Source organism: Phyllostomus hastatus, unplaced genomic scaffold, assembly GCF_019186645.2.
Source record: "Phyllostomus hastatus isolate PE091 unplaced genomic scaffold, TTU_PhHast_1.1 phas_scaffold_555, whole genome shotgun sequence".
In the NCBI taxonomy this organism is placed as follows: domain Eukaryota; kingdom Metazoa; phylum Chordata; class Mammalia; order Chiroptera; family Phyllostomidae; genus Phyllostomus; species Phyllostomus hastatus.
This window is the reverse complement of record NW_025334036.1, coordinates 10,894,832-10,914,836: the sequence shown is the minus strand read 5'-3', so window position 1 is coordinate 10,914,836 and position 20,005 is coordinate 10,894,832. Positions and strand designations below refer to the sequence as shown.

General features: G+C 56.3%; 1 protein-coding gene across 2 annotated transcripts in view; it reads left to right on the top strand.

Moving 5' to 3' along the window:
- PCSK6 (proprotein convertase subtilisin/kexin type 6) overlaps positions 1 to 20,005 on the top strand; it is a 131,268-nt gene that overhangs the window by 73,481 nt on the left and 37,782 nt on the right. For both annotated transcript variants that reach the window (XM_045824937.1, XM_045824936.1), the window contains exons 8-12: positions 1,186 to 1,398; positions 4,428 to 4,528; positions 8,671 to 8,774; positions 10,741 to 10,858; positions 18,194 to 18,382. In XM_045824937.1, the coding sequence (XP_045680893.1) occupies positions 1,186 to 1,398; positions 4,428 to 4,528; positions 8,671 to 8,774; positions 10,741 to 10,858; positions 18,194 to 18,382 (725 nt within the window). The remainder of the gene's footprint in view (positions 1 to 1,185; positions 1,399 to 4,427; positions 4,529 to 8,670; positions 8,775 to 10,740; positions 10,859 to 18,193; positions 18,383 to 20,005) is intronic.

Sequence of the window (20,005 nt, the reverse complement as noted above, 5' to 3'; positions counted from 1 at the left end):
ACCCCTTGCATTGGGCACTGATCATTAATTCTGTGGGTGTGGGATGGAACAGGAACCCACCCGGACCCACCGCTGTCTTTCAAAGACTCGCTTTCATGGGGACGTTCTTGAAAATGAGCTTTGCACACAAGGGAAGCCACCGGCCTTGGCTGGCATCGAGGGCCTGACCACTTCCGAGCTTGCTCGAGTGCCGCCGCGGGCACTCACCACCTGGCAGCCCGGAGATCAGGGCCCCGTCCCTGTTGTGAAATGTAGCTCGCTCTCCAAGAAGAGGGCTTCTCGCCCTGGCCCGTGTGGCTCGCTTGGGGCGTCATCTCATAACCGAAAGGTGGTGGGTTTGATTCCCAGTCAGGGCACATGCCTGGGAGGTGGGTTTGTTCCTCCACCAGGGCACGGTCTGGGTGCATCCAGGAGGCCACCAATTGACGCTTCTCTCTCACATCCACGTTTTCTCTCTCTCCCTTCCTCTCTCTCTAAGAACAGTGAAAAAAAACCCAGAGTGCTTCTGCAGCTGGGTTTGCAAGAAATTCTCCCCCTTCCCTCAGGACCAGGTCTTTCAATCTAGAAAAAATAGTGTTATATCCCTGGCTGGTGTGGCTCAGTGGATTGAGCACCCGCCTGAGAACCAAAGGGTCACCGGTTCGATCCCCAGTCACAGCACATGCCTAGGTTACAGGCCAGGTCCCCAGTAGGGGGCGCACAAGAAGCAACCACACGTCGATGTTCCTCTCTCTCTCTTTCTCCCTCCCTTCCCCTCTCTCTCTAAAAATAAATAAAATATTTCTTTAAAGAAAAAGTCACAGTATAAATTCAGTCACCATCTTTCATCTCAGCGTTACCTGTGGCACCGTTTGGTCTTTCCGACATCAGCCCTTATAAAGGAAGTCGCAGGCGGAGCTCTGGAACAGGACAGCGTGTACGAGAGCCCTTGGCTTTCCCCGGGAGAACATAGTGGTCCCTCTGGGTCTTGTCCTCCAGCCAGTCCTGTGCGTCTGAAGCTCTGGGCTGTCTCTAGTTTCTAGGTGAAGCATCTAGTTTCTCCACCGTCAGAAGCGCTCTGTGAAAAACCAGCCACGTGGCCTCCACGTGGTCTGAACCCACCCTTCATGGCCCCCGGGAGGGACTGGGGGCCGTGGGTGAGTCCGGGCTGCCGGCTGACGCCCGGCGGTGTTCGCTCCCCCGCAGGGCCGCCAGGGCCTGGGCTCCATCTTCGTCTGGGCGTCCGGGAACGGCGGCCGAGAGGGCGACTACTGCTCCTGCGACGGCTACACCAACAGCATCTACACCATCTCCGTGAGCAGCACCACCGAGAGCGGCCAGAAGCCCTGGTACCTGGAGGAGTGCGCCTCCACCCTGGCCACCACCTACAGCAGCGGGGCCTTCTACGATCGGAAAATCGTGAGTGCCCCCCGGCCGTGCCAGAGAGGGAGCCTGCTGGTGCGCCTGGCCCTCTGGGGATGTGTTCCCTTCCCTCCTAACGGAATGATGAACCGGGTCTGGGCCAGCATGTCCCCGGTCCCCAGGGACCCCCTCACCCACCCGAGAACTAGTTCTGCCTCCGGAATAAAAACCCTAGCCCCGTGGCACCCCTCCCTCAGACCCTGCCTTGCTAATTTTTGCCCAGAATGCCAATTAAAACCTTGCCTGGCGCTAGAGGTCTAAAAATATCCTGTAAGAACGGGGTGCCTTCTCGCCACAAGCCTCCTTTTAGCTGTCTCGCGTATGCTGTGGTCACAGCGCCGGGGATGCAGGCGGCCGGCTCAGGTTCAGCGTGCAGAGTTGCGTAAGAGGGAGCTCTGGCTCCGTCCGTCCCGAGAGCGCGTGGAAAGCCAAGCGCTCCTCTGGGCATTGCTCCCCAACAAAAGGACTTTTTCTGGACCCAGCGGAGCAGAGGTTTCTGCTCACCAAGCTCGCTTCGATGGACACAGGGCATTTTGTCTTGGGTGAAGCAGCTGTTTTTGTTCATTGTGTAGATGGACCTTGTGCTTTTCCCTTTCCGACTTCAAGACGGGTGGGATGTTGAATGTAACGCACAGTTCAAGCGTACAGTCCTTACGTTGGAAACACAGGGCCACAGAACCGGGCGGACGCGGCTTCCTTTTAAAGCTCTCACTGGCGTCCCCTCGCGTGTCCCGCTGCCTGGCTGCACCCTTAGACACGCTCTGCTGGCTTATTTTTTTTGCCTCCCTCGGTGCAAGCTCCCCGCTGCCCGCCCCGCCCTGCCCCGCGCCGGCGGAAAGGTCAGCCCCGATCGCCCGGCCGCCAGCCTGGTCCAGGGCCCCTGGCCAGGGAGCCAAGGTACTAATTTAAGTTATTTTTCTTTTCCACTGGCACACGCGCCCCAGGGACGGGCAGCCGAGACGCTGAATGGCGTCCTGTTCATGTGGGGATCGCGCTCACTGGAACAGGGCCTGGCCGGAGTCTCGTAAAAACAGCAGCCTGTCCCGACACCCCCTGTCGGGGGGGCGGAGACGGTCACTGGACACTTTGTCCCTGGGGGCTTCGTTCGTTCGTGCTGGGGGGGCCGGCGCTTCCCGTCCCTGGGCCTGCAGCTTTATCAGCTTCATTCATCAGGCTGCGTGTGTGTGCGTGTGCGTGCGTGTGCGTGGGTGTGTGCACACCTTAGCTGTAAAATGCCGACATATGCGTGGAGAGGGGGTAGCTCGGGCAAGGTCACAAAAGCAAACAAACACCATTGCACGTGCCATCCTGGGCCCTTTTCTGGGAAGGCGGACGGCGTGTCTGTTTTCAGCTCATCGAGGGTCACGTCTTGTCCCCTCGGAGATCCGACAAGGGGGTCAGCAGCCCTTGCGTTCGGTTGGCCGCCTGCTGGCAGGCGTCTGCGGGGGGAAGTCAGGGCCTCCCCTGGGACTCTGTCCCTCGGGACTTGCCCTGCCTCTCTGTTCAGTGAATGCGGAGCAGCGTTCTCCCGAGGGGAGGCGTCACCCCGTGCGGGGACGCCACGACCCTAGACGAAAGGCACGGTGTCTGAAGCGAGCATCTCTCATTCACTCCTTGGCTTTCCACACACTCCCTGCACACAAGGCGTGCTCTGCACGCAGTCCTCGGTCTCGGGAGCGGGGGCGAGTCCATGCCAGGTGGCAGCTGCGATGTCTGAGGCAGGCCAGGGAAGGGACAGGTCACTCACAGATAAAGATCCCAGGAGACGTTGCATCCTCACCCCTCTCTGCTCCTCAGCCACCCCCCCCCCACACACACACACCTGGATCCAGGTGTCAGCTGGGCCGCCTTCTGTTCAGGAGGCTGCAGGGAAGAACCCGCTCCTCGCTCGCTCACGTTGCCGGCAGGATTTAGTTCCTTGTGGTTAGAGGACAGAGCTGTGTGTCCTCATGGGCTGTCCGCCAGGGCCGGTCTCAGCTTGTGCGGGCCACCCGCCCCCTGGACTTGTGTCCCCAACTCCCTCTGCAAAGCCAGCCGGGATAGGTCGGGTCCCTCTTGTGCCTCATCTCCGGGACAGACTTCCTGCCTCGTCCCACTTCAGAGGGCCCTGTGATCTCACCTTGGACCCACTGGATAACCCACCGTCCTCTCCCTGATTCAAGTGAGGCTGGTTAGGAGCCTTAATTCCATCTGCAAAATGCACGGGGCAGTGGAGGACGCTAGGTAGCCAAACCCCGTCTGGCGTAGCAGGTGTTACACAGCTGTAGCTCCCTGTGCTGATCGGGGGGCGACTGCTTCTCCACGTCGGCTGAAAGGCAGGGTTCCCGTCAGGCCGTGCAGCTGCAAGGTCCAGAGTCGGCCCCCCCACCCGGCCTGCCATCGGCCCCTTGGGCGGCACAGCCAGCCTCCTCGCCTTCCCAAAGAGCACGGCCCACTTCACGGTCTCCTACTGCAGGCCCTCGGAGGTCAAGAACGCTCCAGGGTCCCCTGCTGCTGTCGCTGGAGCTCAGTGCTTGGGGACGTTGCCAGCTATCTGAGGGGGACATCCTGGGGGCAGAATGACCTGTGACCTTTGGCTACAGAAATGCGTTCTGGGCCACCCAGGCATGCCTACGTGTCTCCGGCTGCTCTGAAGTCTCTCGGTGACTTGGGGGCTGTTGCAGTGGCCTCTGGCCGGGGGTCTTGCCACGGACACTCTGCAGGGAGGGCCCTCTTTGTTTCATTTTGTCTGACCTTTGTGTCTCTGCCTGCACCTCGTTTTCCCTTGGCCTTGTCCCCCACCTCGTCCCCGCCCCGAGATTAGCTTATTCCTGGTGTGGGTGCATTTATCACACACAAGAGCCAAGCAGTTCAGCAGGGGACCCCAGACACGGCAAACACCTTGGTGGCCTAGATGTGTCCGAGTCGCACCTGTCCCCTCCCTGGGACCCGGGGTCACACACGCCTAGGACCAGGCTCCTGAGTGGCCCTCTGACTGACTTCTCCCGAGACCTCACCTCGCCTCTTGTCCCCCCTCCACCCCCCAGTTCACCACGGACCTGCGGCACCACTGCACCGACGGCCACACGGGGACCTCGGTCTCAGCCCCCATGGTGGCGGGGGTCATCGCCTTGGCGTTAGAAGCAAAGTAAGTGCCCACGTGCTTTCCCTCCCTTTCCTTCATGTCTCTGTCGAGTGTGTGGGGTGGCATGGTAACGTACCCCTCATGGAAACCGGCCCATGTTAGCCCTCTGTGAGTGCACTGCCGGGTCACAGAGTCCGTTCACGCTGCTGAGTTGCCACCGCGTGCCATGCACCCCCAGAACTGTCTCATCGTCCCGGCCTGGAACCCCGAACTCCTTGAACAACCCCCGGGCTTTGCCAGCTCAGGCGGTGCACACCAGACACGGCAGACTCTGGGGGGGCCAGAAATCTGTGTCTCCCGGTCAAGAGGCCAGAAATCGAAGCCCAAGGAGTTGTCAGGGCGGCTTATTCCAGAGGCCTCTCTCTTTGGGGTGTAAATGGCTGCGTCTCCCTGCTGCCCACCTGGTCTCCCATCTGTGGGCGCCCAGGTCCTGGTGTTGCATCGGGGTTCCCCTGGGCGATCCCACCTAATTCCCCTGCCAAGACCTGTCTCCAAATACGGTCACATTCCAAGGCACTGGGGGGTTAGGACTTCAACATATGAATTGGGGGTGGGGTTCAAAACTGAGCCCATAACCCCCTAGTCCTGCTCATGCCGGCCCTCAACAGCCATCATATTGTTGTTCTGTCTCTATGACTTTGATTACTGTAGGCCTCTCACAAGGGTGGAATCACATAGTATTTGTCTTTTTGTCTGGCTTTTTTTTCCTTTTTTAAAAGCTAATTATTAATATGTCTATTTTTTAAAAGATCTTACTTATTTGTTTTTAGAGAGGGGGAAGGGAGAGAGACAGAAAGGGAGAGAAACGTCAGTGTGTGGTTGCCTCTCAAGCGCCCTCTACTGGGGAGCTGACCCAAAACTCAGGGGTGTGCTGTGACTGGGAATCGAACTGGCGACCCTTTGATTCACAGGCCGGTGCTCAATCCACTGAGGTACACCAGCCAGGGCGTGTCTGGCTTCTTTCACATAGCCCAGCGTCCCCCGAGGTTCATCGGCATTAAGGCAGGTATCAGGAATTTGTTTCTTTTCCAAGGCCATCCCTCAGGGGCATGAAGAGTTCCTTCCCCTTTTCCTTTTTCAAGACCTTGTGGGACCGCAAGGTAGGCCAGACCCCAAGCCCCCCGCCTCCCCCCTCGGCGTCACACAGCAAAATCACCGCTTCGGCTGCTGCAACCAGCTTTTCGGAACATTAATCCCTAAACCGAAGATAAAGGGGTGATGCTTTATCTGTCATAAAGCACTAAAAAAAAGCCATAGTTACAAGTATGTATAGTTATTAGTACGTACAGCAAAGCAAGCCGTGGTGTCAAAAGCAAATTTTTGTTTATGCATCCAAAGCGCCTCGAACCTCCCAGCCACGCGCGGTAGCCATTTGTGGCGGATGGGATTTTAAATGAGTCAAAAGTCATGTTCGCGTGGCTCACATCCTTGTAATTATGTGTGTTTGCACGTCGACGCGCACCAGGCCAGGCCAGAGAGCGGAAAACGCGAACGCTGCCCGCTGAACAAAGGAGCGGTGACATCACTGCGTTTCTCAGGCCAGCACGTTGGCGGCCGTGTCCCGAGGCTCTCTTTCGTATAAAACTCTCGGTAATTAGTTACCGGTGTGGAAAGTCGCTTCCACGCACTTCGCGGGTCATTATTTCAGACTCGCTTCCATCCCTGATTGGAAACATGCGAGGGGCTTTGCTCATCAAAAGGAAGCACAGAGCAAACCCTGTTTGGCGCCGATTCCCCCGTTAGACTTGGCCCCTGGGCGGCCCCGTGAAAAAAGGTCGATGGTCATCTCTGGTCCTTCTTGCCCGTCCTCAGGAGTGTGCGGGGGTGGGGGCCGGTCCAGGGGACGTCATGGAGAAGGGCAGCAGCTGAGAGCGTGGACACAGATAGGGCTGGTGGGGGAAGGGAGACGTTATAACTGGGGACCCGCAGCCTGAGCTGTGGTTTGGAGACGGGGGCCAGCGGGGGGGTGGGGGGGTGGGGGAGGGTAGCTCAGACATCTGGACAGCAGGTCTGCCGACCACGTGGGCAGCTTAGCTGGCTGGCTGTGCTCACTTCCGCTGCAGGAGGAGGCAGGGAGAGCCAGGCCGTGCTGGGGGGGAGAGGGACCCGGGGACCTGGGAGGGCCTGTGCACTGGAAACAACAAGAATGAAGAGAGACAGACCTTCCTGCGTGAGGATCGCCCTGCTGAGGTCGTGCCCAGTTTGGGGCAGTCTCGGGGGCTTCCCATCAGTCCCTTCCTCCCTGAAAAATATGTCCAACATTATTTCTTAGACGTGTCTTCCAGACACACTCTATTTGGGAGTTCGTTGCCAGAGTCAAAAATGAAATGGATTTCCTCATCCTGAGATGGGTTGGGACCTTCGCTCTTCCTTGGACCCATTCCCTGGCATGTCATGCCCGATGTCCAGGCCCGGCTCCAGCCATCCTGGAGGCGGCCCCGCTGACATGAGGGGTCACCCCGTAGGTCACTCAGGTCACAAGGGGCACGGCCACGTCTGTGCTGTCTGAACTCCCGAGAAGGTGCCCACTTCACCAGAGTGCAAGGCCGAGGGCCACTCGCGCCGTCAGAACCATCCTCTGATAGTGAGGCCGGCTGTGGGCCCCCAGGAGGAGCCGTGGACCAGGGGAGGGGAGCAGGTCAGCCTGTGCCCAGCAAAGGTTTGGGAAATGGACCGGTGGGCGTGGCTGGGACGCGTCAGCCAGGAGGCCAGCAACCGGCACGGTGGAAGGAACACATTGGAGAACTCAGGGAAGGCCGGGGCTAGAGCCTGGAGACTCTGAGCCCCAAGGTCGGAGGACCAGGAGCCCGAGACCCAACAAGCCACAGGTGCCCACTGCTCCCAGGAAGACCGGCAAAGAGGGGCTATTGGTGGGCGAGTAACACGGTGGTGTAGCCGCTGTAGAAAACTGCGCGGCGGGGCCTCCGAAATCACTCAGAACTCCCGTCAGATCCTGCAGCTCCGCTTGTGAGCAGAGACCTCCAAGGAGGAAAAGCAGAGCCTTGCAGAGACATTTGCATCACGGCGGCATCACTCACGACAGCCAGAACGTGGAAGCAGCCCCCGTGTGCGTCCGCGGGTGGATGGATGAACACACTCCCGTCTCAGACCGGGACAAGATGCTGACGCGAGGGACGAGGTGGATGGACCGTGAGGACCGGATGCTCAGGGAAAGAAGCCAGTCGCAGAAGGACATGCGGTTCCCCTCGCAGGAGACGCCTAGAAACACCAAATTCAGGAAGACGGCATAGAAAGGCGGTCGCCAGGGGCCGGGGGCAGGGTGGGCATGTTGAAAAGGTGCGGAGTGTCCGTTTGGGACGATGAGAAGTTCCGTGGGTGGGTGGTGGAGACGGTGGTACCAATGCGAATGCGGTTAGAATGTAGACTTACGTTATGTGTGTTTTAAACACATGCAAGCGAACAGTAGGGGATCGGGAAGGCCGTTGTAATGGCTGTGGGTGGAGACAGGCACGGGTCGGAGGAGAGGGCCAAGGTCACACCCTCGAGGGGGTGTCTGGCATGTGTCTGCGTCCCGGTCCTGACCCTGTGAACAGAGGGTGTTACCTGAGCGTCATCCAACCTTGAATCCCGACGTTGGAGGTCTAGAGAAGACGAGAAAATGGATCTGAGACTTACAGACATCTGACCTGTGCCTTTTTATTGGCGGCCATACATTCTTTTAATGAAGTCCCTCTCCTTTGCACCAAAAATGAATGCATGGTAAATGCAGAATGACTAAAACCCCTCAAATTGTGATCTGCAGGCGGCGGGTCCACCCAGGTGGGGGTCCAGGCAGCTGAGGGCTTGAGCATGGGGCCCGGCCAGCCACCTCACGAATCTCACCCACACTCGCCGTCCGCATGTGGACGTCCTTCTCTCTGTGGCCACACGCCCCGGGTCACCCTGTGCAAACTCGAGCAGAGTTCTTCACGCTGTGGATCTCAGGTCGCCCGCTGCGCTATGTTATGTCAGGGGGTACTCGCTGGAAACCATTCTCTACAGAGAGGCTGTGAACAAACCCCTTGCCCAGGCACAGAGCCGCCGGGGCTGCCTGCAGTCTGAGCTCCAGGCTGGCGCCCCAGCTCTGAATGCGCCTGTGCAGCCGTCGGCATTGGTGACAGCGGTCTGTCCTTGTGTCATTGCAGCAGCCAGTTGACCTGGAGGGACGTGCAGCACCTGCTGGTGAAGACCTGCAGGCCGGCCCACCTGAAAGCGAGCGACTGGAAAACCAACGGCGCAGGGCATAAAGGTGCGTGGCTCCTGGGGTGCTGGGCAAGGGCCCGTCGCCCCGTCCTGGTGGGCCCCCTGGACGACCTCCTGGGACCGGTAGGACAGGTGACACGGATTCTCAGAAAGAGTCCCCAGGTAACACTGACTGTGTGTCACAAGAATGGAAAGTATGTGTGCCCAGCGGTTTCAGAAACGTATCCTGGAACCTCAAACGGGCATTAAGGAAGAGACGTCAGGTCACTAGGGTTCAAGTTGCCTAAAGTTCATGACTGCTGCCATAGCCAGGTGCCACTCTACCACTATTGACTTATCAGTTCTCTTTAAATCAACTTGCCTCTTTTTTCTTTACATCAAGAAACATACTTTAAAAGAAAACTTGATTACATGTAGTTAATCGTGGGCTTGATATGTACTCATATTTTTTCTAATGAACATTAAAACATATCCATAATTATTATGATTTAAAAAATGTTTCTGTGCCCCTGAAGAGCAACTTGCATTCTTAGCCCTCAACATAGATATGGAAGTTACTTTCTAACTATAAAACTCCTGAGATAAGCCCTGGCTGGCGTAGCTCAGTGGATTGAGTGCGGGCTGCGAACCAAAGTGTCACAGGTTCGATTCCCAATCAGGGTACATGGCTGGGTTGCAGGCCATGACCCCCAGCAACCGCACATTGATGTTTCTCTCTCTCTTTCTCCCTCCCTTCCCTCTCTAAAAAATAAATAAATAAAATCTTAAAAACAAACAAACAAACTTCTGAGATAGCTGTGGAAGTTACTTTCTAACTATAAAAGTTCTAAGATAGCTGTGGAAGTTACTTTCTAACTGTAAAACTGAGATAGTTATAGAAGTTACTTTCTAACTATAAAACTTCTGAGATAGCTGTGGAAGTTGCTTTCTAACTGTAAAACTTCTGAGATAGTTATAGAAGTTACTTTCTAACTATAAAACTTGTCTCAGCGTTATAAAAGTAACTCCTAGAACTGTAAGGTCTCTACCCCCAGAACAGCCTGTTACAGACCCAGGTTACCATGAAATCAACCCACAGTCAAGACTCATAACCCACATATTTGGAGCCTCTCCCAGGCAGGTAATTATAGGCCTATGCTACCAGCTTTTTTTCTCTGGCTTCTTACCAGAGATACTTGAAAACGATTTGCATTCAGCCATGGTATGTTAGGGAGAACTTTTTTCCCCCCTTTTCTGAAGCTCACATCCAACTATTTCAACACCAAGCTCTGCTACTTCTATCTGTAAAATATAGGTCAAGCATTGTCACCGAGAGTGCCAGAGGACATTCCTTTCAATAAGGGGGCCATTGATTAGGCCTAACATATCTTTGTTTGGTAGGAATGTGGGCGGCAGGGTATGCTGTAACCAGAGCTGACCTACATTTCAATTTTGGCCTAATTAAATAGGAAAATAGATTGTATCTGGTTCTCGACCTTGCCTCTTAAATTAAACTTTGAAACCCTCTTGCACCAGCCAAGTTCAACACCGGGCCGGGGCCAGTTCACAGGGACTCTCGCCCTGTGCTTCTGTCCCCGCGTGGCCTGGAATCAGCAGGGGAAGAAAATGGCCAAAGCGAGGCAGCGAGGGGTCAATCGGGGCGGGGGGCAGGGGTCTCAGGCCGTTTCCCTCTGGTTTAATATTCGGAGAGCACAGATGCTGACGTGTCCCTCTAACTAAGGCACAGAAACCTGTCTTCTTCTCACCCAAAGAAAGTTCCAGGCCTCCCACTCCGCACCGAAGGAGCGTAGTTCAGATTGGGTTGAGCAGCAGGGACTTTGGGGCGATCCTCAGAAGGGTCTGTCCCGCCACCTGGGGCTCTCGGGAGGCGCACCGGCTCCTTCCAGCCTTTGAGGGACTCAGGTGGTCTGTCCCAGGGCCGAGGAGGTCACCGATCAGGGGCCCCCTGAGGGCCTGGCTGCCTTGCCGGGACCCCAGGGGAGCAGCCAGGTCTGACGGCCCTGTCTTTCCAGTTAGCCATCTGTACGGGTTCGGCTTGGTAGACGCAGAAGCTCTGGTCCTGGCGGCGAAGAAGTGGACAGCGGTCCCTGTCCAGCACACATGTGTCGCTGTCACCGACAAGAGGCCCAGGTGAGAGGCTCGGCTGTGGCAGTGCGCGGAGCTGCGGGCACGTGGGTGTGGCCCGGACCCTGCTGTCTGGCACTTTGGGGGGGGGGGGGCGGGTGTTCACACGAGTTCCTGTGCACGTCAGTGAGGGCACACGCACCTCCCCTTAGCGACTATGGAGCTGGAGAAAAAATCGCTTCTCTCTTTTTTTTAGATTTGATTTATATGTATACATATTTGAGATTTTTAATTTATTTTTAGAGAGGGGGAAGGGAGGGAGAAAGAGAGGGAGGGAAACATCAGTGTGTGGTTGCTGGGGGAGCCTGGCCTGCAACCCAGGCATGTGCCCTGAGTGGGAATCGAACCAGCGACCCTTTGGTTTGCAGCCCACGCTCAATCCATTGAGCTACCCCAGCCAGGGCTGATTTATGTATTTTATTTATTTATTTTCAGAGAGAGGGGAAGGGAAGGAGAAAGAGAGGGAGGGGAGCATGGATGTGAGAGGGAAACATCAATCTGTTGCCTCCTGAAGCCCCCAAACGGGAATCGAACCGGCGACCTCTCGGTGCACAGGATGATGCTCCAACCAACGGAGCCATCAAGCTAGGGCCCAGTCTTGAAATTGTAAAGCATCATTCTCTCTGGGGAGCCTTAGACTATCAAATTCAGAAGAAACTGGCGGCGGGGGGGGTGCGGTTTCTCTAAAATTGATGAAGCATTTTGCTCGGTTTGGTTTTGCTCTGTTTGTTGGGAAATGCACGGCACGTGGATACCCGAGTCCAGGTGAGGTGGCGCTGGGCCCCCAGAGTGGGTCGCACCCCCGCGGCCACGACCTTCCCTCCCGCAGCCCGTCCGGGCGGCTCCTGAATGAAGCCTTCTTCTCCTGCCGGAAACAGTTTTAAGATGGCAGAGCGGTGCCCGGGTGGTGAAGGGCTGTTTTTATTTTTATTTTGTTTTGTTTTGAAGGCAAAAGCACCCCAAGGCTAGACAGCTCTGGCGCGGGGAACCCCACCGTCCCACACAGTGGGACACTGTTCCTGTCCTCGGAGCAGAGACAGGACTCCATGGGGGGGTTCCGAGGAGGGGGGAGAAGCGGGCTCCTTTTTCAAAGAAAAACCATCTTCCTGTTGCGCAGTTTCAGACTCTCTGGAACAGTCGGCCGACCTGCTGTTTCAAACCCCTCACTTAATTGTACCCTCCGTGGTCCCTAAGGACAAGGGGGCTTCCAGAGAGAAGGGGGCGGAGGAAGGGAGGGGAGAGGGAGAGAGACAGCAAGTGGGGGAGTGCCCTGTGGACGGGAGATGCCACCCCATCTACCCCTTTGGGCTCCACCTGTGGGCAGAACGCTCCAGCCCGGCGGCCTGTCCAGGTCACTTGAACCTGGCTGCTGAGCACGCCCAGTGCCAAGGGCCAAGCTTCTTCCTCGGGGTCCTCATCTCGCTGCGCCTAAGCTGCCGGGACCGTGTGGCTCAGACGTGGAACTGTGTTCGTTCGCACAGGCCCGTGGTTCTCTCCTTCTCCCTGCGCCCTCCCCACGTGCGTTTCCTGGCCCCGCTGCCCACTCTCTGGGCCTCATTCTGGTTTCTCCTTCTCATGGTGGCGTCCTGGGACTCTCTGAATGTCCCAGACCTGGCCTCGGCTGCTTCTTGCAGACAAGAGCAGAGAGAGAGAGAGAGAGAGAGAAACACCTCTCTGTCCAGTGTGAGGAAGGTCGGAGAGCTGTGTCACCCACCCCTAGGTGGGGGGTCACAGAGGGGATGGGGACTGCTGCGGCCATCTCGGCAGTAATGTTGCGTGGGCTCTGACTTCGAGGACCTGGGCGTGGACGGTCACATGCAGGGGCAGGAATGAAGGACCGTGACCCCTCTCTGCCCTCTCCCGGCCCTCAGCCCCGAGCTGGCCTCCCCCTCCTGCGATATGACACAGTTTGGGGAGACGTCCTCATGGCCGGCCATTCCCGGAGGAGCCGGTGGGCCACCCTCGCTGCAGATTCCGCCCGGGACCCCCACCGGTGCTCAGACACCGGCATTGTGCCCACTCGGGCGCCCCCTGGCGTCCCTCTGTCGGACTGCCCTGTCCTGGCGCTGGACTGTCCTCTGTCTTTCGGACCTGCCCCTGAGTCACGCCCAGGCGGACAGCGCAGTGAGAGAAAGTTAGTGTGGAGGGGAGCAGGGCTGCCTTCGCAGACACACAAGAAGCCGCTCCATCAGGAGGAAGCCATTGCTGATCCTCTTAACCTGGAGAAAGGCCACACAGGGACCCCACGCCCTCTTGTCGGCCATTCCAGTCTGGACAGTGTGGTTGGGTCCCCTCCTGAGGGGGAATGAGAAGCTTCTAGGAGAAGAAGTTCGAGCAGAGAAGGGCAGCAGGGGTGGGGCTGCCGAGGAACAAGAGGGCCCAGGCCCCCCCGCCACTCCAAGGCCAGTTTCACTGAGCTGTCTCTTTACATCATGTCACCCACCCAGACCCCAAAACAGACTGAGCCCCCCAGAGCAGAGGCCCTGGTGTCCGGCCCACCTCTCCAATGCCCACAGGGGGCAAAGCTCATCCTAGGCAGCTTTCAGGGAGTGCTGAGTCTGCATGCAAAGGGCAACACCCTGGCTGGTGTGGCTCATTGGATTGGAGCATCGTCCTGCAAACCAAAAGGTCGCTGGTTCAATTCCCAGTCTGGGCACAAGCCTGGGTTTCAGGCCAGGTCCCCAGTAGGGGGCGCACAAGAGGCAACCACACATTGATGTTTCTCTCCCTCTCTTTCTCCCTCCCTTCCCTTCTCTCTATAAGAAAAAAATAAATAAGAATCTTTAAATGCAAGGGCGAGGGGACAGTCACTTGAACTCAACAGGTCCTTTGGTGAAAGAGAATGACTCATTAAAGCCCTTGTGGGTGACACCCGATGACAGTATAAGTTGGACCTGGGTCTCAGTGGCCACGTTCACAAACGTGTCAGGGACACGCCTGCCTGGTCTTGGACCCAAGTGGTTTTCATTCAACTCAGGATTTTCCTTCAATTAAAGGAAGATGAAGAAGATCAGGGCCGGTGCTGTCTGCCTGTGGAAAATTATTTTAAAGCCTGTGTGTGTCAGAAAGAGAGAGGGAGGTAAAATTGATATGCTTATAACCTTTCTAAGCATGAAAAAAGGAAGTCAAGCTTAGTATAACCTGTGTAAATGAAAAGTGGGCCCAGGCATTAAAATATCTTATTTGATCCTTAGGATTTTTCTAGCCAACACTTCCTTGTATTTTTAAAATTCCAGGCCACTAAAACACCGCATATGATATCCACTCCATATATATGGCTCTCCACTCAGTGCTAGAAAAACACTAACTTTTTTTTTTAATGTGTATATCAATTTTAGACTTGAAGAAGGAGAACCAGAAACATTGATGTGAGAGACAGACATTGATCGGTTGCCTTCCATACGTGCCGTGGAGGATCAAACCGCAACCTAAGTCTGTGCCTTGACCTGGGAATCGAACCCACAACCTCCTGGTGTATGGGATGATGCTCCAACCAACTGAGCCACCCAGCCAGGGCAAAAGACACCCACTTTTTAAAAATGATTTTACTTATTTATTTTCAGACAGACGGGAAGGGAGGGAGAAAGAGAAGGAGAGAAACATCCATGTGTGGTTGCCTCTTGCAAGCCCCCTACTGGGGACCTGGCCCGCAACCCAGGCATGTGCACTGACTGGGAATCAAACTGGCGATCCTTTGGTTCGCAGGCCAGCGCTCAATCCACTAAGCTATACCAGCCAGGGCAAGACACCCACTTTTAAAGCAACAAAAGTTTTCGTGTTCATCTTTAGTTTTAGCAGGCTTGAAAAAGAGCTCACACACAGAAAAAGATACTTCAGTTCTAACAGTTTTGACTGTTAAGGACGTGTTGCTTTGAATATTAAGGGTTTTCTATGGAGCAGACTAGCTATTTATAGATGTTCAAGAATGAACTACGGGTGAATCACGTACCACTTACTCCTCTGGTATTTCATTACTGGTGTGATACCCACTCTGTAACAGCTCTATAAATACACAGATAAGGGTGATGGATAACAGTTACCAGGCACTTGCTGTGCCCCTGGCATGGTTCCAGCCACTTGATGTGTAGTCGGTCACTTAAAAATCAAAGCCCCCAGCAAGACTATGAGTTTGGGGCACTATTATTACCCCCATTGTACAGAGGAAGAAACTGAGGCACAAAGGCATTAGAAACAGCCGAGGGCTGGGATGTGGTAGGGCTGAGCTGCCCCTGCAGGCCGCCGGTCTATAGAGTCCGCCTTGTCCCTCGGGAAAGGAACATGTCCCAGGAACTCGGGCGGCACTGAACCAAGTAGAGTGGCCCGCGTGTCCCCGGGAGATGTTTCCTCCTTTCCCCGCTGTCCCTAGCCAGCTGGGAGCTGACGACAAGAAAGCGCCTTGGTCCTGGTGACCTGGAAGAGCCTCCAGCCTCGGCCACCCGCCGGCCCCCAAGGGGCCAGGCCCTGGAGGCTCTCGTCTGCCCCAGGTTGGCTAGGCCAGCAGGGGAGGCCACGTGGCCACCTCGCCCTGTGTTGCTGGGACCCACGGTGGCCTACCTCCAGCATGAGGCCCGGTTTCACACTAAAAGCCCCTCTCTCCCTCAGACCGTCTCTGGATGGTGCAAGTTCAGCACCCCCATCCCCCCCAGCCAAAACCTCCCTCCTGGGCTTTTTAAAAAATTGATTTGAGAGAGAGAGAGAGAAACATTGATTTGTTGTTCCACATACTGGTGCATTCATTGGTTGCTTCCTCTATGCGCCCTGACCGGGGACCGAACCCTCAACACTGGTGTATAGAGACGACGCTCTAATCCACGGAGCTACCTGGCCAGGGCTGTATGAGGTTCTTGCTTCTGGTGTCTTCTATGGCGTCCTCCTTCCACAGGGCACGGCAGGGCATGCTGAGAAAACTCTCGGGGTGCTCCACAGTCCTGCCCCGAGGGTGACCACACCTGGGCCCCCGACATTTGTCCTGCTTCCTGACACCCCCAGAGCATGGCCATCATCTCTCCTGCAGCCCTGCCCCTTCCTCACTTCTCTTTTGACGCCACCCCGTCTCCCCCAGATGGTAAATGCTACTTCCTTCTAAAATCAGGACTGAAATCCGAACACCACAGCCGACCCGCACTACTATTCCCAGTCGTTATGTTCTGTGAAGTCACCCCAAAGGCTGGATTCTCGAGGACGGCATCCTCGCTTGGGGGAGAATGCCGGGGTTCCTTACGTTCCTGGGAGCAAGCTTCTGGTCACACGTTCACCCACCGATCAATACAGAACCTTGTCGGATACGCGCTTCTGTTCAAAGACCCCTTGTCTGCTGTGTATCGTTGATTCGGTAGCGGGGAACTCACTGTCAAGAGCTCTCTGACTCAGGCCTGCACGAAGCTTGTCACACACGGATTTTCTCCGTCAGGCACATCGCAGCCTTCTTGCCCTCGGGGACAGCAGAAGGCTGGTTAGCACTAGGCTTGGCCTCATTTTGAATGGTGAAACCACCGACCAAAAGCACAAAACATGTGAAACCCGTGCCACTAAGTAGACCACAAAAATGCACGCTTCTTTAAAGAGGCAGAGCGGCCACGTCCCACCACCTCGGCTGGAAACGTGGACTGGGCAACGCAAATGTTTTGCTGCTCTGTGTGCACCTGCAGAGGACCACTAGCTCTCCTCAAGTATTGATTTGGGGGCGCCGATAAATTTCATCGAGTAAGGGACTTGGCAGATAGGGAACCATGAATAATACGAATTGACTGTATGTTTTATTGTGTCTTTTCTCCCCATGAAATTGAATCTTAAAGTTGTAAGGAAGGTTGAAAGCCAGCTCACTTAGCCCCCTGCTCTCACGGAGAAGGAAAATACATGCTACACATTTAAACATTGTATCGTAAACACCCTAGAACTTGATCCTGGGCAACACTGTCTACATTAATGTACTGAAGAAGCTTCTTTTTTTTTTTTTTTTAGTTAACATTTATTTTCAGCCTAAATGATGTTCAGTGGTTTGATAATCAAAAGTAATTTGATCTAAGGAAAGTTCTAAATGTGTGGGCTAGCGGGGTGGTCTTTAGCCGGGGGCCTCTCTGACCCCGGCAGGACCAGAACCTTCCAGAACTCTCCAGAACTTTCTGTCTGGCTCCCCATCTGCCACCGCAGGGGCAGCCTGCTGACCGGCAAAGCGGACAGTAAAATTGGGGAGCAGGCAATGAAAGGGCTCAGCCTCTCTAAATCAATGGATGATGCATGCAAATCATGTTTTCAAATTTTTTACAGTCTCCCAGGGAATGACATCACTGCCTGTAACTGTTTGGAGTGTTCCTTATGACTCAAGGCGCAGCAGGGCCAAGCGATGTCATTCCTGAGAGACACTGGGCCTCGGCCTCGAGCCTCCCCTCCCGAGGGGACAGTCGGGCAAACGAGAAAAGCGCTCCCTGTGGGGATAGACCCGGGGCTGGCCCAGCAGGGGGCCTCGCCGGGCGGCCAGAGGAACCCCCCTCCGTCTCCCAAGCCCCCGGCGCAGCCACGGTGGCCCCAGACCGGCAGGGCGCCCCCGTGCGGCAGCATCCAGGTGCAGCCCGCGCCTGCCTCCTCTGGGAGCGTGTGAGAACATTCTGGTGGAGCTGCCCTGTGGCTGGTTGGGGCTTGGTGTTTGTCCTCAGATTCCCTCCCACGTGGCGAAACTGCGTGTTCCTGTCCGAGGGCGGGAGCGTGGGAGAGGGCGGGGACCCCAGGCTGGAGGCGGACACCGGAAACCGGACCAGCTTCTGTGCGTCTCCGTGACTCTGGCCCCGTCCTTGCGGCTTCCACTGGGGGCACTTAGCCCAAGAGGCCAGCTCTGGCCCCGGGTCGCTCGGCCATCTCCGCTTTCCTGGGCACGTGAAGACACGCACGGGCCCACGCGAGCGTCCCTGTAGCGTGGACCCTGGAGCCTCTCAGTAACCATGACCTTGGGCCCGATCCTCAACCTCTCTGGATTAAATGGCTTAATCCTTGTAAATTCTCAGCCCAGTGCCCCGTGTCCAGGGCCCGGCCTGCGGTCAGCTCAGAAAATCTCCGCTGTTAGTATTACTCAGCGCCGTGACCTAGATTTTGAAGGCCAGTCTTCGACACGGAGGAGTGGGATTGTAAGGCCTTTGCCGAGCCCGAGGAAGTTGGGGGGCCGATCCCTGGGTGGGTTGGCTGAGTCTGCCCCGGGGAGCCAATTCCAGAACGAGGGATGTCCTCTGGGCCAGCGAGGCAACTCAAACAGGGACAGCCCAGCGTTGGGAGGCGGGGCCGGAGCTCTCCCTGGGCCCCGCCCCCCAACACCCAGAGGCCACACCCCCTGAGCTGCCCCTCCCCTCCCAGGAGCATCCCCTTGATGCAGCCGCTGCGGACCACCGCCCTGACCACCGCCTGCGCCAACCGCTCGGACCAACGCGTGGGCTACCTGGAGCACGTGGTGGCCCGGATCTCCATCTCCCACCCGCGCCGAGGAGACCTCCAGATCCACTTGATCTCTCCCTCGGGGACCAAGTCCCAACTACTGGCAAAGAGGTAAGGCCGGGCCGGCCTAGCGGGGTCGCGGGGTCGCGGTGGCCGGTAAGCAACCAGGACAGGAGGCGAGACGCCCCGGCTGGCGCCAGGGCGCCTTCCCTGGGCTCCCAGCGGCTGGCCACTTCTCCTCCCTTCCTTCCTCACCCCTGGAAATGTCATTTCAGTCCTCGCTCACCATCAGGAAAGGCACAGGAACTGAAGGTGATGGTGTAGAGAAGCAGGCCGGGCGCCATCCCTGGCCCAAGCGGCTGACTGCCCTTCCCGACCTGCTTACATTGTCTGTCTGACCTTCCAGAACCTTCCAGCGCCCCAGCATCCTCCACTCTGCCCTTTCCCTCTAATCATCCTTCTGCTCAGGCCCGGCGTTTGAGCCCCTGGATTCTTAGAGAGCAGCAGGCCACCCGGGTTCACTGGTTCATCGCTATCCTTTTGCTGGGTAGCTGAACCTGTGCCCTCAAACACTCTAAACCCGCCCCCAGGCCACTTGGCAGACACCTGAGCCTGGGTCATTTGCATTTCTCTTCCCCCAAGACAGATCGCCTGATTATAGAATCCATTACCTTCCACTGGGTTTCACGTCTTGCTTAATGGGGCAGCTTTTTCAGCCTGCCAGATTTTTTTTTTTTTTTTTTTACCAAGAGTGAGTTTACAGTCCCAAGCCCTTCAGCCCTTAAAAGACAGTCTGTTCTGTTCCCAGTGCGTTGGGTTCTGTTTGGCATCGTGTGTGAAAACCCTTGACCTTTGCAGTTTCGTGGAAGAAAGTACGAGGTGTCCCGCTGACCTCACTGCCCTGCAGGCAAAACAAGGGTTCCTCGATAAACACTTTTCTACATCGGATGTTCAGAGAACCCCCCAATTGAGAATCGAATGGTACATCATAGAACATATCGATATCTGGGATTTCTGAACAATAGAGCCCCGATGTTAGAAAAAAATTGTTCCAGTGTAGAGATGGAAATTTTAGACTCAGAAGAGTAAGAAGAAGCTGGAATTGTTTCTTCTAAAGTGGGAAGATGGAAGGCCCCCCCCCCGCAACCCCCTCCTGGGTTAGAAGAAGGGGGGGGTGGGATTGGGCTGTGTAGCTTCCTGTTTCTGCTCAAACCCTCGTGAGAAAGTGGCCCAGAGCTGAAGGTCCAGTCGGGCAGGAGCAACGGAAGCTCATCAGAACCCGCAGGGAGGCTGGCTGAGGGGAGAGAGCTCCTAGTCCCCTGACATTGCACCCAGGGGTGCCTCCCACCCACTCCGGGAAACACCCAGGCCTGTTCTGGCACCTCCCCCCAGACAGGGCTATTGAAACCTGTGATGCCCAGCGGAGGAAGGCAGCCTTTCTTTCCCCACAAGCTTGGGTAGTTACTCGTTTTTCCTTCTTTGTACCTTCTGGAGAACAGCACACCAGAGCTGGCTCGGGGACGAGTGGGGAAGTTTCGGTTCGTTCCTGAACCAGCATTTTGGAAAGGCCCCCCCTCCCCTTGGGGCTGAAGGGGAAGTTCCCTGGCCCACCCTCTGTCTGCTTTGCTGCCTTTGGGCACTGGGGTCCTGGGCTCTGGGGGCTGCGCCTGGGGCGTCACCCCTGGGGTGTGACTCAAAATGCCTTCTGAAGGAACCTGGCGGATTGAGGGCATT